Source organism: Lipotes vexillifer, unplaced genomic scaffold (genome assembly GCF_000442215.2).
Source record: "Lipotes vexillifer unplaced genomic scaffold, Lipotes_vexillifer_v1.1 scaffold740, whole genome shotgun sequence".
Lineage (NCBI taxonomy): Eukaryota > Metazoa > Chordata > Mammalia > Artiodactyla > Lipotidae > Lipotes > Lipotes vexillifer.
The window spans coordinates 1,950,777-1,969,831 of record NW_006778610.1 but is presented as its reverse complement, the minus strand read 5'-3'; the positions used below and the strand labels follow the sequence as shown (position 1 = coordinate 1,969,831).

General features: G+C 34.9%; 1 protein-coding gene across 6 annotated transcripts in view; it reads right to left on the bottom strand.

The window, feature by feature from the left end:
- SSBP2 (single stranded DNA binding protein 2) overlaps positions 1–19,055 on the bottom strand; it is a 308,775-nt gene that overhangs the window by 224,953 nt on the left and 64,767 nt on the right. For all 6 annotated transcript variants that reach the window (XM_007451713.1, XM_007451715.1, XM_007451714.1 and 3 more), the window contains exon 2: positions 8,750–8,822. In XM_007451713.1, coding sequence (XP_007451775.1) covers positions 8,750–8,822 — 73 coding nt within the window. The remainder of the gene's footprint in view (positions 1–8,749; positions 8,823–19,055) is intronic.

Below are 19,055 nucleotides of genomic sequence, written 5' to 3'. Positions count from 1 at the left end.
GTACCGAAAAGAAAAAAAAAAAAAAAAAAGAGCTAAAAGGTGAAACCCTAGCAATTAATGAACTTGAATTTATAAAGTCTAAATGTGATCTATGAACCAGAACATGTTATAAAATGTAAGCCAGATCCTAGCTTGAATTCTCCTAAGCAGTAACACTCAAAAAAAAATTTTTAATCTATACTACCTTTTATCTGATAATTTCAGTTGATCAATATTCTATCTTTTTGGTTCATGAAAAAATAAGGAATGGTACTTAATGAATCTTATGAGAAATAAAACTCTGATGTCCTGCTAAAGTTATAATTTAGTCAGAAACCTGTGTCTCATCTTTCTCTCAATCCTTTCTCTTACCATTTTTTCACTAGTCTTCTTGAAAGGGCATAATAATGGACCTCACAGATGTGCCCCAGACACACTAATATTCCTAACCCCTGGAATCATCCTAAGCATATAAACAGTAAGTTTTTTAAAGTACTGTCCTTATGTTTCATCTCAGTTCATCTTGACTTTACATAATACAACTGTGAAATAATTAAAAGGAGAATGTGAGATGACTTATGAAGAGTCAAAATAGCATACTAGCTCTCAGTGCCAGACTGTGCTGGAGGTTGGATTAGACTCACAGTCTAAATGAGTCCCACTGCACCACATCAGCTACTAAGCAGTCTCCTTCCTGTACCTTCACAACTTCCACAACCAATCATCAGCTATTTCAGGAGATAAGGTACTCTAGCAAAATAACTATAAGATTTATATTTGATATGGTCTTTCACAAGAGGAAGTCTGAAGGTAATGCATCTGTATTTTAAACAGTATTACATCTTATTATTCCTAAGAGAAATTCAAAATGTTTCACATACATCATCTTTTTCATCCTCAAACATTCTTTACTATATCATAAGTAAAGTTCATCTTTCTCACTTAAATTGCAAGTCTGTGGCAGAAACAGCTAAAACTTTGGTCCATCATACTGAAGTTAACACAAAACTCACAGTTATTCAATGAACAACAACTAATGTCTTAGGTATTTGCAAAGAAGAGATGGTTATACATAGGAATATGTTTCCATAGTGAATGGTATTTTTTGCCTCCAAACTAATTACTACTCTAGATATTACTTGTTTAGAGAAAGCATGAGATGATGCTCAAGAAAACAAAACCTGATCTATAGAAAACTTTGGCACATTTACTGCAGCATTTTTAGAAACAATGAAAATTAGAAACAACCTGAAAAACATTCACCAATAGTGAATGTAAAATAAATTTTCATGCTTATATACTACAGAACAGTGTGTAATCATTAAAATGAATAAGATATATCTACATGGAAAAAGAGCCATGCTACAATGGTTTTTCAAGCTGGAGATTACACAAGGTTGGAGAACAAATACATATAGTATAAAACCTTTCCTGTTTAAAAAAAAATGTGTGAATATGTACATGTGCATTTGGGTGTACGCATATTAAAAATGACACCAAACTTACAACTATTATCTCTGGAAAAAGCTAAAGGAAGACTTTCATTTTAAAATCATATTTGCATCCACATATGTAGTTTAATTTTTTTAGCAAACGTGTATTAATGATGGATGGGGTTGAGGAATAGCCAGAAAATACTTCTAAATGTCAACAGTCATTTTAGAAACAATTCTTCTGCTATTTATGAAGAGGCATTTTCTGTTGTACTGAGTTTCATGGGCTTCAGGCTTGTTTAGGTGTTTAAGCGGCATCTATGCAAACAATCTCTCTCTCTTTATTCTATTTTTCCTTCTTGCATTATTCCAGGCCCAATGTGTAGTCCCTAGTCCTTAGGCTTTTTGCTGTTTAATCATCCACGTTCCTTCCTTCCAACATTAGTCCAGCTAAAGGCCGTATTCTCCTGTAACCTTGTAAATCCCAAGGCCAATTCCCACTGCCATACTCTGCATCTGAGGGCCTTGTCTGTGATTATGCAGTGTCTCTATCATATGATCTAGTGTTTTCAGGATTTCTATGTAAATGCACAGCCAAACATTGAATCATGAATGAAAGGTATACTGGCAAGAGTAAGACATGCCATATGGTTTATAACTGAAAATTATAAATTACAAACTATCACTATCTGATAGCAATTCTTCTAGGAATTTATTCTATAAATATGGTCACATATGCAAAATTATAAATGAAACAATTTTCATTGAAGCATCATTTGTAATTGCAAAAGACTGGAAACAATCTAAATGTCCATCAATAGGGGGCTGGTGAAATATATTATGGCACATTTCATAGAATGAAATACCCTAGAACCACAAATAGAGAATTATAAATTTAATGACCAATATAAAACAACTGAAGTCAAACAAGTGAAACAAAAATCAAAGCACAGAACAGAGTATATAATAAAAAAACATTTGTGACACACACACATACAAACATATATACATACACACACACACACACACACACACACACACACACACACACACACACACACATTTACTTATCATCTCATCATCATTTGCTTCCAGCAAGGTATACTGGTCAGTTACCTATTATCTCTCAGCCCAAAACCCACCCCTCCTATACTCCATTCTACACTTGGTGCTTGGATTCTGAAAATTACATTTCCTAGGCTCCTTGCCAGCCAGTTTCCTGTTAAGTTCTGCTATCAGGAGACACTAGTAGGAGATCAAAAGGCAGGAGGAAAAAGAGAAGCTTCCTGCCCCTGGCTCCAAAAGAGTAGTTGCTGGTTGCAGCAGGAGCAACAAAGCCGAGGTGAGGCAATTCTGGATGTCGACAGCACCTTTTTTGGGGGGTTCCAGCCTCGTGAATGTAGGACCACTTTAGACGGCTCAAACAGCACAGCAGTTCATGTGAAGCTCATGGGATACAAACTTTACAGAGTATTCCTAAATCCTTTCATACTTTTTGAAAACCAATATTAAAAAAATTAATACCCTGAATGGATAAAGCTAGTTCCTGTGTTAAGAAAAGAATGCATACCTATGTACACATTTGTTGCTAGACAAAATCCTGAGACTTCTAATTTAGATATAATCCACCGTTCCTACTAATTTTCTAAAACCTTCCATGTATAGAAGTATCGGTGCATCCATACAACTAAACTAAATGTAAAAAAAAGTAAAAATTTTTACATTCTAATTTAAAAAATTAAAGCTGATAGATGTGTAACAGGAAGAAAAATCTGACTGTACTTTGAAGCAGATATGATCCAAAACTGTGCTGTTCAACGTGGTACTCATTAACCACATGTGGCTCTTTACATTTAAAATTAATTGAATATTCCTCAATTGCTCTAGCCACTTTTCAAGGGCTCAGTAGTCACATGTGACTAGTGGAGAACTTACTATACAGCAGAGATTAGAGATCATTTCCAAAATCATGGAAAGTTTTATTGAATAGTCCTCCTCTGCTTTAGACGGAAGGTAGAAGTCCTCTTAAAAAGGAATACTCTTTATTGGGAAAACTCCTTGATGCATATGAAGGAAACAGGAAAGTTAAGGCAAAGAAAAGGTATCAGACATAAGGAGGAGAAGCAGCAGGGCTGTAATACTCAGTGAGAGCAAGAAATCACAGCAAGAGAACCATACTGTCCTCCCTCCCCCTAGTAAGCCCCAGAGATGTTGGAGAGGACTTGAGACAACCTATTATATTAGGGATTAGAACTAGAGCCATTTTGCTAGAAAAGGTAACCCCAGGAGGTAGGAGGATTGTGGGCCATCCAGGTGACAGATACTTGGAGCACACATGTGCACGTATGTATTTATACTTGTACTCTAAAGAAGTAAACTACACAAGATAGAAAAGAGGGGAATTCCTTGGTAGTCCAGTGGTTAGGACTCAGGGCTTTCACTGCCAGGGCCCAGGTCCAATCCCTGGTCAGGGAACTAAGATCCCATAGCCAAAAGAAAAAAAAAGAAAAGAAAAGAATCAGTCAAGTATTAAAATAACACCTTTCAGCACTTACCACATGCCAGGCCCTTCAAATCACTTTACATGTACTAACTCATTTCAACCACAGCACCACTTTATAGTATTATTATGATTATCTTCTTTTTATAATTAAGAAAACTGAATAAGTAAATATAATGTAGAACACAATTCAAATCCAGCAGTGTGGCCCTAAAGTGATTGCTCTTACCCACTACACTATGTTGCCTCCAAATTAAAGTTCAAGAAACAGGTAAGGTAAGGAAATTATTATGATTATTTTCTCTTTTCATATAGGTGAAAAAATAAACAGAACAGAATTTTGGAGTCTATGGAGTTCAATAATTTAGCATTCTTAATAAAATCTGAAGAAACAATCCATTAGATATTTTTAAGCTTCTATTTCTGGCTAACTTATTGGCTAATTTATGGCAAATAAGAGCTAGTAATACAGTATAAACAATGTAAAATTTTTAAGAAGAGAAAAAAAACCTAGATCTCTGCAACAACACTCTAATTCTTAATTTTATTTGCTACAGACACCAAGCTTCATTCTGAGGCATGAATACCATACAAAATTTCAGGAACAAGCAGGAATTATCTTTGCATAATGAAATAATATAACGCAGGAAAAGAATCATTTTTAAAGAACCCAAAATAACAAAAATTGATATAGCATTGTAAAGAAGATTTCTTAGCATTCTGTTTATAATTATTGAATACTGAAGGATAATAAAATATAAAGCAGAGGAGGGGCTCTGTATTGAGAATATTTCTAAAGAATATTCCATTTTGTCCTCTTGGTGGTAAGAAAATGAAAAGTCATACAAACTACATTTAGGATTCAGGTAGTGGTTTAGGATCTATGATGAATCAGAGATAACAATGAGCTTTAACACAGCCTGGCTAGAGAAATGTTTTAATTTCTACTGTTATCCCAGTGTTATCTCTCTTAACTAAGAAAAAAAATAGCTGGGCTAATAGTGCCCTACTATTCAGACTGATAACAAAAGCTATCAGAAGCAGTCCAATTTCTGACAGGCTTGGCCAAGGGCCCTATAAGAAAGGCTAAGCCCAACTGAGAGATTAGGCTCCTGAGATACACATCTTACTTGTTCAGATGATGCCTGGAGTTCCAACTTGACCTTCTCACAACTTCATCCAGAAAGCAAACCCGTATAAATGAAAGAGGTGGCCCAGCACAGTAAATCCTGGCTCACAAGGGCTCATTAACATCATAGTCATTCATATCCTCATTCATCCTGAGGGAGAATGCCGAAATTGGAAGAAGCATTCTACTTTGCCTTGAACCAGGGTGAGAACATCGAATACTTGCGTAATTGGTGCCACTTCAGTCTTTTCCTTTTTAATCACAAATACCCAAACCAAATAAATAGGTCCCCCTGATTTTTAAGTTCCTTGTATAACAGTTCTGAGTCAGGTAAAAATCTGGGTATAGAGTAAGAATTTAGATAAGATGGTCCTTCACTACTCAAATGACTTAAGAAGTCATTCTACAATGAGCAGCCTTAAATTTTCCAGATGATCCAAGTGAAAGGAAGAGAGAAAGCAATGCTAAATAGGGTACAAAGCTCTAAAAGATTACATTCTCCTTTCTTTGTTGTCCATAGTTAAAGAGGATGGGTACTGCCATTCACATAGACACTGCAGTACAAATCTAACGATGCTATTCTTTTACTTAAAAGAATAAAAGTTCTCTTTTGCCGAGAAGATAAGTCCAAGCTTCTTGGCAGAATATGCAAAGGCTTTCAGGTAAGAATGCACTATCAGCACGGAGAGGTGGAGCCCTGAGAAAGCTTTCCTATAAAAAGCTACTTCTAAGCCAGTCAAGGAGAGAAGGGGAGATTTTAGGCAGTGAACAGCACCTAGTAATGCCCAGATGAGAGAAGGCTTCTGGTATGTATAGGCAAACACAAGCAGCTGGTATTATGGAAACTTAAAATATGAGGGAGGACAATATAGCAAGCTATTGAAATTTAACCAATTGAAATTACAGTCAGCCCTCTCTATCTGTAGGTTCCACATCCACAGATTCAACCAACCACGGAGAGAAAATACTTGGAAAAAAAATTCCAGAAAGTTGCAAAAAGCCAAACTTGAAAATTGCTTCCTATGGGCAACTGTTTACATATCATTTACATTGTACTTACATCTATTACACAGCATTTGCACCGTTAAGTATTAGAAGTAACCTAGAGATGATTTAAAATACATGGGAAGATAAGTGTAGGCAATGTGCAAACACTGTGCTATTTTACATAAGGGACCTGATCTCTGTGGATTCTGGCATCCACAGCAGTGGGGTAGGGGTGGGGAGGTCCTAGAATCAATACCCGGTGGATACGGAGGGACGACTGTATCTAGAACTCTAGGGTATACTCAGCAATGGCCTATTATAAATCTACCTCCAGACTTCCATTTTAAAATCAAGGTAACTTCGTATTTTATCTTCTATTATTTTTATTTTTAAATAACTATACAAATATATATACATATACATATATATTTCTTGTTTAAAAAAATCCTACAAGTAAGGATAAAATTCCCCTTTGATTCCTTTAACATCCCCAACAACTAGTCTGGAATGTATATTCTTTCAGACCTTTACTATACTTCACATTCATAAGTATGTACCCACAAAAATATATACGATTGCTTTATGTTCAACGATTTCCATGTAACTATTCTGGGAATCACATACACCCATCTCCAAAGTCCAGTAATATTGTGTCTTCCTGGTGACAACAGTTTAATATCAGCTTAACTGATTCCTCCTGTGAAACTGAACCAGATTAATAATTCAGAGATATCCTCAGTTTTGTATTCCAAATGCAGCCGGAGAAAATAAAATCATGGTAAATACTTGTTTAAAAATGTGTAAATCTCTTCTGGAGTTATAATTTTATTTTTACCAAGTAGCTCTAGAAAAGTTGTATATCCATTGTCCATTGAGTCAGAAGCATATCAGTACAGTATCTAGTTATCTGTTCAATCCACATAACTTATTTGAGTCCTAGTACCTGAACTTCCTTAAATAAGTTAGCAACTTTTTTCTTTTTGATGAAGTGATTATTAGTGTTGCTAAGAAAAAATAGTCTTGGGAACCCCCGAGGACTCAGAAAATTGAGCCAATCCAAAATGGTCCTTGATTTAAGGAAAGTGATCGGTAAATTCTTTTATCAAGTTTTCAAATGCATTAAAATAAAACTTGAAAATCTCCATAAGTAGCTTTAGTTTCTTTTAAATATAAGTTGACAGTGATTAAGAATATAATTATGAAAAGCAACCTCTTTGCAATCTCAGTCACTTTATAATATCAAACAGTGAATGTGACTCAGAAAGGTTATAGACCAAAGTCTTCTAATTAATTATTTAATGAGATATGGATATGTTAGACTTCTGTTTTGATTTAAATAAACTTTGAAATCACATTTTTATTACACTGCATATATTCCTTCTGTAGTAAAACAACTGACTTCTTAAGTTCTGAGCATACCTCTCAATTTTCTTACTTGCAAACAGGCCCTAACAGTTCACATATATTAATTAATTAGATAAAAGATTGGGGGGCTACATGTGTTTGTTTACTTGTGTGCTTGTTGGAGGATAGTGAATCTCAAGAAGGCTGTACCTCAGGCAGGGCACTTTGGTCAAGGGGTTGCCCGTCATATGCCTGATCTGGAAGGGGCAAACTAGTGAGATCACTAGAGACAATGTAATTTTGATCAGCACTGTCCCACAGAAACATAAACATATGCCACAAATGAGAGCCACAGATGTAATTTAAAATTTTCTAGTAATTACATTAAAAAAGAAAAAAGAAAAATAATGTTAGTAATTTTATTTTGTCTAATATATCCAAAATATTATCATTTCAATGTGATCAAAAATTTTAAATTATTGATACTTTATATTCTTTTGTTCACACCAAGTGTTCAAAATCCAGTGTGTACCTTCATACTTACAGCACTTCTCAATTGCATTAGTCATATTTCAACTGCTCAAAAAGTCACATCTGGCCAGCGGCTACCATACTGGACAGCACTGATATAGAGGGGAAACCAGGGGCTTTGGAATTAACATGGACCTAAGGTTTGAATTCTAGTTCCATAACTTACTAAGCTATGGGACCATAAGCTAGTAATATAAACTCCCTGAGCCCTGTAGTTCTTATCAGTAAATCAGGAATAATACCATATGCCTTGCAAATTTCTTATAAGAACTATAGATAATGGAATATTTATTATAATTATAGATAATATGCCTGGCATATATATAAATCAATAAAACCCTCCTCATCCTCATCATTATATAAATTAGAGAAGGAAAAAGTAACATTGTATGAGAGCTCAAAGTTTAAAATATTGTGACGGAGAAAAATAGAAAGAGAAACAAGAACTTGAGAGCAAGATTATCAAAATGTTTTCTAATGGAAGTTTCAGTCGTCAATCCACTATTATCCACACAAAATAAAAACAAAAACCATATTTTCCAAAATTGTGAATAATGCCAAACTAAGATATTGCTAAAACTAGAGATATGATGGTGTTTAATGGTTCTATTTCTACAGGGAAAAAATGGCTATAAAGTTGAGTAGGAGGTTATTTGCATGGACATGGAATTTTGGGATACTAAAAATGCTTACAAAAAATCTACAAAGAGTATATTATGCACTCTGATAACTGAGCATTCATTATATAATACATAATGATATTTTTTTCAAATAATTGTTACAGTATATTTTTCATTCACTTACAGAGGATATCAAAATACAATGAGGAAAATATACAAAACATACCTCTGATAAAAAAGTCTGGGCCGATTTCTGAGCTCCTACATGGAGCAGATATTCATATACGTAGAGTGCTAACCTGTAAAATGAATAAAATATTTATTGAGAAGAGTTACATTTAAAATTCATTCTTTAAATAATGCACACACCAGAAATATTTTTCACACTAACAGTGACAGAAAATCAACTCTTCCAACATCTTTTCAATGGGAGTTTATACACATATGTTCAGAAAAAACTTTAATTAAAATAGGACACAAAAGAATAAGACACATAATATCTTCTCTTGGCAAGAAACACCTAAATACGGATTTTTGTCTTGGATCATCTAACTTATCAAGCCCTCAATTCCCTTTGTTATACCTAATATGAATTACTAACTTAAAAGCAAACATTAATAATTCCCATAACCTACTTGAAGGTCTAATTATTAGTAAAACAAATGAATTAAGTTATTGGACCTTTACAACAACACTATATCCTTCCAACTTTCTGGTGAATGTTAACATAAACTCCAGCTGTTTACATATCCGTATGCCAAAATGGGTGTTGAATGTCCATTTTAATATATTTGTTCAGGCACTCTCTCCTTATTCTTTAGTTTAGATTGTTAAACCAATAATATTTTAGTTTAAAAGAAATTCAAATGAACAGCAAATCACAGCATTAAGTAAACTTTAAAGATACCAGATAATATTAAGCACTTGGGTGCTTACAGTTTAAAGGTTAACACGGAAATAAATATAAATTTATCACTCAAATACAGAATATTAAGTATGCACTATACATTTATACTACTCTCATTATCTTGTGGATTCAGAATTTTAAGCTACACCATGTGGCTCAATTTTAGTTAAGCTGTTAACAAAATATTATTCATAAACCCAAATTAGTCTGAGGCAGTATTTTTAATGATATCTTGGACTGATGCCCAGATAGCTCACAACAGTTCAGTTTCTGCTACACTGTATTTACCAATATTGAGCCAGATTTACAGTAAACAAAACAATGTAACAATAACCACAGTTCTGTAGAGCTACTCCATTTCTCTTGCCAAGTGAATTTATGATTGTTAAAGACTGATGGCATTTGCAAAACTGAATATTTTCCCGAAAACATAACATGTATTTGTCATGAAAAGGGAAAGCCTGTATACAATCACTTGCTCTGTCCATTTAATTTTTTCTCCATTCCCAAACTGCCAAACTCTTAAGATAAGAATTATTCTGTAGTTACTAAGCACCATGAGGAGACATCTGTTAAAGTTACTCATAGATGAAAATATGTTGTTGACAGTGAGTATACGAATATAATTTAGAAACATCTCCCATTCTCTTCAAGTTGAATGCCACTTCCTGGATCAGTGCTTCTCAACTCTTTCTCTGCCCTAACGCAGGTAGTATGTCACATCCCTGTGTGATGCTCCCTGAGGAAGGTTCATACCCCAAAGTATGTCATATGGGATATTGGAATTGAAATGTTCCTGTAGTTTCAAACAAACAAACCCAACTGGTGATTCTTATCACACATTCTTCAAACACACATATCCCACATACTCTTGTCTCTCACTACTTCCAAACCCATCACATGATTCCCGACCATGATGGCAGATTTCACCTTGAAAAAAAAAAAATTTGTGAATTTCTCCTGGAGAGACTGAAGCCTCAAAATTGCCTGCCAGTGGCAGTGTGGCCCTACTGCGTACGGCCCTAGAGCCTCGGTTTATTCCTTGTGGGTTGTAAAATCTTGGACCTAGAGCCAAACCAGTGATGCAGTTTGGACAAGAAACCCAGGCCTAAGTCAAAGGCTCAGCAGTAAGAATGTTCCACCAAGCCTGGAGAAGTTGGAAGTGAGAAGCACTGAGTGAAGCAGAGGCACCGCGGTGGGTCTGGGGTGGGGGTGGGGGGGTGCAATAACAGAACAGACCCCAGAACAGTCAAGGCCAGAGCACAACTGTTGCTGTGTCCTTGCAATAAACACCATTCCTTAAAGTTAAGCAAGCCACTTCTTTGTAATCTCTTCTTTGTAATATTAAAGGAGATAATATATTTCTTCTATGTTTTCCCCCAATTAATTAGGTAGCAAAAAGTATATCTCTTTATAAGTAGAATTTAAAGCAACAATCTCCTCTCTCTCAATGGGTTCAGGACAGTGACCCTAAAAGACGTATTGTCGGAGGCACAGAATCAATGGGGGAAAGGGGATTCAAACCGCAGAACTAAAGATTTTGAAGCAACTTCCTAGGGGTGTGCTTGTCCTCCTACCCTTAGAATCTGAGCTGTAGCAGGACATCGTATTGTTATCAACAGGATGATAAAATGGGACAGGGCTGAGAAAATCTATCTATAACACCGCCTCATATATCCATGTTTTGTAACTCCCTTGAACAAAATGAACGCTTCCCAGGCAGTCAGGACCTACTCCAGAGAGAGTGGCAGGGAGCATCATATGGGTGAACAGTTAATAAACTCTACTGCCTTGATGACTCCAGAATACATCACTAGCAAATCTCCAACATTTTAACTACTACCTCTGTGCATAGGATTTTCCAAACCTATGTCTTTAGCCCTATCCTCTCTACCAAGCTCCAAACCTGCTTCTCCAAATTACTGTTTGAAATTTCTAGCAAGATAGCTCTCTTAACTTGACCATGTCCAGAGTTAAATTCACCTTCTCCCTCTATTTACAGTACCTGTGCTCACTTTCAATGAAACATAATTTCTGAGTCTCAGTTTCCTCATTTGTAAAATGGAAAGGATACTTTCCTTGTAGTATTGTTGAAAGGATCAGAACGCACAGTAAATAGTAACAATGACTGCAACAGTTTCAGCTAATTCTGTTACACATTATATTACCAAGTCACATACTGGATTCCAACACCACAGCCTCTCTCACATTTGCCATTCCTTTCTAACCTCCCTCCTGCTCCTGAAGAACCAGTAGGAGCCACAGCAATAGTAGTATTTGTTCAACCTTCAGATACAGATACTGTGTATTTCCCATTAGCTGCCTACAATAGAGGCATTAGGGCCACCAGAAATAAGAACCTCCAGAAGGTTCTGGGGGAAAAGCCCTGCAGTAAATTATCTGTGTATGAATACAAATGATTCCAGGGGAGTGAGGACTGACACTTGTCCATCCGTGCAGATGAATCATAACATGGTCCCTTACCTAGTGACAGGAGATCATCAAACATTTTATTCGGATTCAATTTCTACTGGACAGTGAAAATTTAAAAATAAATATTGAATATATAAATATTTAAAATGTGTACACTCTCATATTAACATTTTCACTTTCCTTTTTAGGCTCTTTAAGAAAGTTAACTACTTTTGATAAAGTACAGAGTGGCTATTTAATCTAGTGGCTTATAATGTGATCCAAGTACACAGAAAAAAAATTAATAATCATGCAGTAAGAGTTTGCAGAAAGTAGACACAGACATTTTTTTTTAAACATTAATGAAAAAGTCTATCAGTGATTCATGGATCATATGCCTTTAAATTATCTTCATTTCATTCTAAATTTCAAATAGATACCAATGAATGAGTTAACAAAATCATGACCAGGAATTCTAGAGAGGAATACAAAGCCAGAATGCAAAATGTATCTGAAACAGCTCAAGACCTTCTGTACTCTCTGGTTACTGCAGGCTCTTAAGCTTTAAAAGTAAGAGCAAAGGTAGAGGTTAAAATGGGAAGAGAACTGAGAATAGCCAAAGCCTGAGCCCACCTCCCACTGCCCTCAACACAGTAATTACATATCACCTACACATGTAATGCACACTCAACTCACTGTCCCTCAGTTACACACATATACACTCATGGGTGCCATCGAAGGCAGAACGGAAAAGTCAACCACCACTGATAAGACTTCACAATTCAAATTCTATCAATCTCCAATTCTGATAGGGTCAAATCTATCGATATTTCAACTAGACTTCATGGATTCAAAATCTCTAATAAATTTGGATGTTGACCAGTCTACAGTTTAACCTTTTAACCTATTTACAAAAGGAAAGGGGGAAATCCCACTCACTTCATTTTGCACATGATTCTAACAGAAGTGGATTTTTTTTGTTAATTATAAAATGTATAATTAGAAGGGAATTAAAGATATATAAAAATGAAAATAACACAGAAAGATGTTAAACCTCTGACTACCCCCCCACCGAAAAACCCCAAATAAAATTAAAAAGCAATAATGAACTGAGAAAATAGGATATACGATCAATAGGACAAAAAAAGGCTAATATGCTTAATATACAAACAGCTCATATAATATGTCCTGCCAGAATAAGAAGACCTTAATTTTTAAATAATGAGAAAGGATGGACATTAAACGTCAAGTAAGAAGAACGGCTACCTATGGCCAGTAAATAATCCTAAGGAAAAATATTCAACCTCCCAGTCATAAACAATATTTTTAAATTTCACCAAAAAATGTACCAAAGACTCTAAAAACATTAAAGCATTTGGCGCCTAAAGGATAATATATGGACGTGTAAATGGTACAGCTTTTCAAGAAAATAACATGGTGAGGTGAAAAGGTAAGTGAATGAGTAAAAAACACAAGTGTAGAATAGCTTGTACAGTATGCTCCCATGTACATGACACATAATATTCTTCCAGAGGTAATTCATATACATACAGGCACAGCAGCAACAAGCATCACTCCCCAGGCTTCCCCCTCTGGTGGAAACATATGTATCCAAACAGTATCTTTTATTGAAGGGTTTTTTTTCCTAGGGAGTGGGAGCCTAGGATAAGAGGCAGACTTTTTCTTTTTTTTTTTTTTAAGAGGCAGACTTTTTTACTGCATAAACTTTCTTCTGTTTGATTATTTCCCTGTACTTCTTCTATTACCTATTTTAAAAGAAATAAACAAGTAAATAGGAAAAAATAATAAACCTTTATGACCTTTGACCCAGTAATTTCTATTCTAAAATACTGTTTTAAAGAATTAATCAGAAATCCAAACAATTTATAATGAAGCTCGTTATAGCAGCTTAATGGCAAAATTAGTGGCAAAATTATAGCAGTGAAAAACTGGCAACCTAATATATCTAATAAAAGGGGAATAATTAGATTGTGATACATGCAGGTGATGGGAAAATATATTTTTGAAGATGTTTAATGAAGAAATGTTCATAGTTCATTGTTAAAAGTGTAAGCATATATACACAGAAATATACATACTGCATTGAGAAAAAGAGTAGAAGGAAATATGAGTTATAGCTACTGGCAGAAATAATAATAGTAAGAAGCAACAGATGAAGTCCAACTAGTATGGATGTAGTAGAAGAACTAAATAAAGCATAAAACCAGTATGGTCTAATCAGAGTAAGAGCTAACATCCCCATGCCTCCTTCAGAAGGCCTGAGGACAACTCTTGTTATAGCACTGTCCTCTAATTAACAATCATAATGGTAGCTTTGTGTCTCCAGTAAAAGAATAAACTTTGTACCACTCATACTATACAAAAATCTAAGATATCTGGCTAGATAAAAATATTAAACACTTTTTCCCAGTTTGTTGTCTGACTTAATTTTGGTTAGGTTTTTTGGGAGTGGGGGAGAACAGGGAAGGGGGGACACATTCAGATACTTTTGATTAAACTTTAAAGATAGAAATAACTAATATGAAAGTAAAAATGCTAACTAAACCTTATAGATAAATGGGCAGAAGCAATAACAAACATCACAGATAATTTTAAAATGTGGAAAACATTAAATGTCATTGGGAATCAAACAAATATACATTAAAGCAACAATGGAATTTAAATTCTCACTTAAATACATAATATGTAAGAAATGTATATTCAAATACTGCTGATGGCAATAAACTAGTATAGCTCTTTTCAAAACCAATTTGGCAATAAGTATACGTCAAAAGCTTGCTAAGAAAAGTTCACACACTTTGACCCCATAATTCCATTACTGGGAGTCTAGCCTAAAGAAATCATCTTAAATGTAGAAAAGCTTGATGCACAAAAATTTTTAACCAAAGAACATGTAGAACAATCAAAATATAAATAAAAAGAAAAATGGCTGGATTTATAGTAAAATATTTTGCATTAATTTCATGTTTGAAAATATACCTCAGAATTTAGATATATTTATTCAACAAGCACCTAAGAGACTTCCCTCTGCTTAATTCTTGAACTTTAAAATGTGAGAAAATGTCATAACTGTACCACCAAATAAAATTATTTCAAACTTACCTTGTGAAAATTACAAAATCTAACAAAGAAACAAATTTTTACCATTCACGTGAACAACATCTGTTACATGCTTGCCAAGAGGTATCATCTAACAGTACTAAGACAGTTAAGTATTTAACAGCACATCTATAACACATAATGTCATTTGGAGTCTAATTGCAGCAAATTCTCAACTTCACTTGTAAATAAGGACTTCACAGTCTGGAAAAGGGGTAAAGAATTTACTTCACTCTATAATCTAGCTATCTAATTTGAGATTAAATCTCTTGCTCTGAAGGAAATGGTAGAAAATAAAGAACTATGGATAACATATAAAAAAGGTTTTAAAGACAGTACTGTTAATTTGCAAAAAAGTTCTCCAAGCTACACATAAATAAAAGGTGAATACTACCTATAGTTCAGAGCTAATTCCTAACTCTCTCTCTCTACATACACATATATGTACATATATCAATATCTATGCATGTGTGTATAATACATCTCTATAAAACAAATCATTATTTCACAGAAGTCAGTCAATAAAAATGACCTAATGTGTTTAATCTGAATTTATAGAACAGTTAAAATGGATATGACTGTTTAAATCATAGAATTTTTTTAATCTTATGAACAGGATTCATCAAAAGTTTTCTTTATATTATACATGCTAGTTACAATAACACAATTTAGTGTTCATAAAACTTTTCAGGAATGTGTGCCACTTGTGGATAACATTTAATCATGCCTCACAATATATTCCTATGAGGCAGAGTTATGAACTATGTATAAACATCATTAGGTAAGTACGCATACAATGAAAAGTCCAACTACCAATAAACAGCTATGTCTGTCAGCCTGGCCATGATATCCTATATCTACTTTTCACACATTTGCCTATTAAATAACCTGTCTTTGGCATGCCATTCTTTTAATATTCCAAAAAGATGCAGTGTTGAAACTGAAAAGCAAGAGAAAGTAGCCATTTAATATGAGAAAACATACATCCATCCCAAACTTCAGGGATGAAAACTGATTTTGCCATCTTCTTACATTTAGCAAGGAAAAAGGAAAACAAAGATTCAAACACAAAGCCTTCAAATTAACAAATCCCCACCTGTAGTTTTAAAATTCTTTTGGTTGATTCACTATATGTGCAAAGGTAGAGGGAAGACACAGTAGGAGAATTAACTTCAAAAAACAGCTGTTCCTAATTTCTCTTGAAATTAAACTACTATAACACATTTTGTCTTGTTTATCTCTGTATCTCCAGCACCTAAACTAGCAAGTACCCAATAAATATTTTTTAATGAAGGAATGACTCTCTTAAGCCAGGCATAAGGCACTTACAGAATCCTTTGGTTTCCTCTAGTCAAGGCATTCAAAGGGGAAGCTTAAGGAATCTCCTTAGGTACCTACTTTAGCATTGACCTCCTCATAGTATCCTTAAGCTTCAGCCTCTCAATAAAATACTATCGTTTAACAGCATGAATGTTACTAAAACAATTCCTTCACACTGATTCCTATCTCTATATACAAAGGGTAATTTTTTAAAGAAATAAATTAATCCATTTAGTTGTGGGTGGTAGATATCTGTTTTGTTATTTTTAATAAAACAAATCCTCAAAAGACAATAACCTCTCTCTTGCCTATATCCTTAAAGGAAATAAATCAAGGTTAGGAAATAAACAATAAAAAGATTGTAGAGGGCTAGAAGAGGGCTATTTTATAAAGAATGGTCTAGCTGTTACATTTAGCACTGGTGAGTAGTATGTGCTGCAAAATGCTACATCCAAAATCCACTCCCCATCTTTTGTCCTTAAATCCCAACATCATTAACTCGAGAAGCCACAGACATAGAGAATTTAGAACAGATTAAGTTCTCCTAACGGACAGTAAAAAGTCATGTGGGATCTAGATTCCTACCCACTGCTATATTTAAAATGGATAACCAACAAGGACCTACTGTATAGCACAGGAAACTCTGCTCAATATTATGTAACAACCTAATCAGGAAAAGAATTTGAAAGAGAATAGACACATGTATATGAATAACTGAGTCACTTTGTTGTACACCTGAAACTAACACAACATTGTTAATCTACTATACTCCAATATAAAATAAAAAGTTTTAAAAAAGTCATGTTGGATTTAGAAAAAAGAACTCTCTTATTCCTGATCCATTGTATAATTCCATTGTTGACTAATGACACGTATCAGTATCCATATGTGTCTCCTAAGTGATAAAATGCCAAGAGTTAGCTGGATCACAGCTAGCTAACAAGTAGCAAGGAGCATTTGGCAGCCACCGAGAGACTGCTCATGGGATTGTAAGTAGTTTAGCAATGAAACTAGATCAGCCTGATCAAATTTTCAACAGAGCTTACAACCTGGTGCTAAGGAGGTGTGAAAAATTAGAAATCTGTTTCTAACATTGTCTTTTTAAAGTTCTTCATCATTAACAGTGAAGCTAAAAAACAGATTTAGTATGTCAAAAACTGTGTCTATGCAACCACCCAATAATATTAATATCCAGCCTTTGTTTCAAATTCACTTAGTCTATTTTTTATACTCTCAATGTCAGTTTTAGAGGATACCTGATATACATAAAGATATTGAAGATACTAAACAGAATTAAATGTTCTGGTGCAGAGATAATTGCATCAGTTAAGACTGACAGGGAAAGGAGTGAAAGATTTAACAATTATTAAATGGATAGCTGGGCATAAAAAATATTACGTTGCCAATGTGTCACTGATGTTATAAATGATAGACAAGTAATGCTTGGGAGTATGGATTTGGAATTAAATGATTTGATGTGCTTAGAAATAAAAACACTTGCCTTGTGCAGACAGGCAAATTCATGATTAAAATGACTATCAATAGAGAAAATAAAAAGGCTAAGATATAAAAATAAGAATTAATTTAAAACTAATCAAAAGTTTATAGAAATATGGTTATTTGTAAAATTTAGTAAAAATTTCCATCCATTTTAAAAAATAATTGTTCTTGCTATAATCTCCCATTTGATTTTTTTTCATAAATTTATTTATTTATATGTATTTAATTTTGGCTGCGTTGGGTCTTCATTGCTGCACGCGGGCTTTCTCTAGTTGCAGTGAGCGGGGGCTACTCCTCGTTGTGGTGCATGCATGGGCTTCTCACTGCGGTGGCTTCTCTTGTTGCAAAGCACGGGCTCTAGGCGCGCGGACTTCAGTAGTTGTGGCGCACAGACTTAGTTGCTCCAGGGCATGTGGGATCTTCCCAGACCAGGGGTCGAACCCGTGTCCCCTGCATTGGCAGGCGTATTCTTAACCACTGCACCACCAGGGAAGTACTCCATCCACTCTCAGAGCTAAGCTATATACATTGGAAATACAGTACTGGGTATACTTGATAATAGCACTTAGTCCATTTCAATCCAGCTTGAAGATTATACATTATAGCCACGCTCCCACCTGCCCATGGAATCTTGATATATATTGTCTGATATACATAGTTCTGTTTGTGTCATCCTTATAGAGAGTAGATTACTAGTAGCTTCCTAACACTTGCTGACTAACCTTGGGAGTCACCCCATACTCAATTTCAATGTATTAACATCAAAATTAACACCAGACACCAGACTTCCACTTATGCCATGGAGGAGTAAGTGGGACTGAACTTGCCCTCTTGCTGCAGACAACTAGAAAACTGGATATATGAAACAACTGGTTTTAGATACTGGACAACAGGCAGTGCAGGCCTGTAAAACTTGAGAAAAGAAGAACATACAAGATTTGAGTCCTATCATAACCCTAGTTTTCTGCCTGAAGGCACATTCCAGAACAAAGTACAAGGAGGGAACAAATCCAAATACAGCACAGTGGTCTCAAGTTGAAGAGATCGAGGGATTAAACTGGGGAGGACTGAGGCAGCTGGAATTTGTGGGCAGAGTATCAGACAGGAGGGGGCTACACAGCAAAACAACTCCCAACAATCTGCATAGGAATCCCTTTGCCCATGTATAGGGTGGAACTTCACCAAGCCAGGCAAAGAACTGTTGCTCACAGAGGGCTGGGAAACCACTAACCACTCACAGGAGAAATTTCAAGAACACTACTCACAATGAACA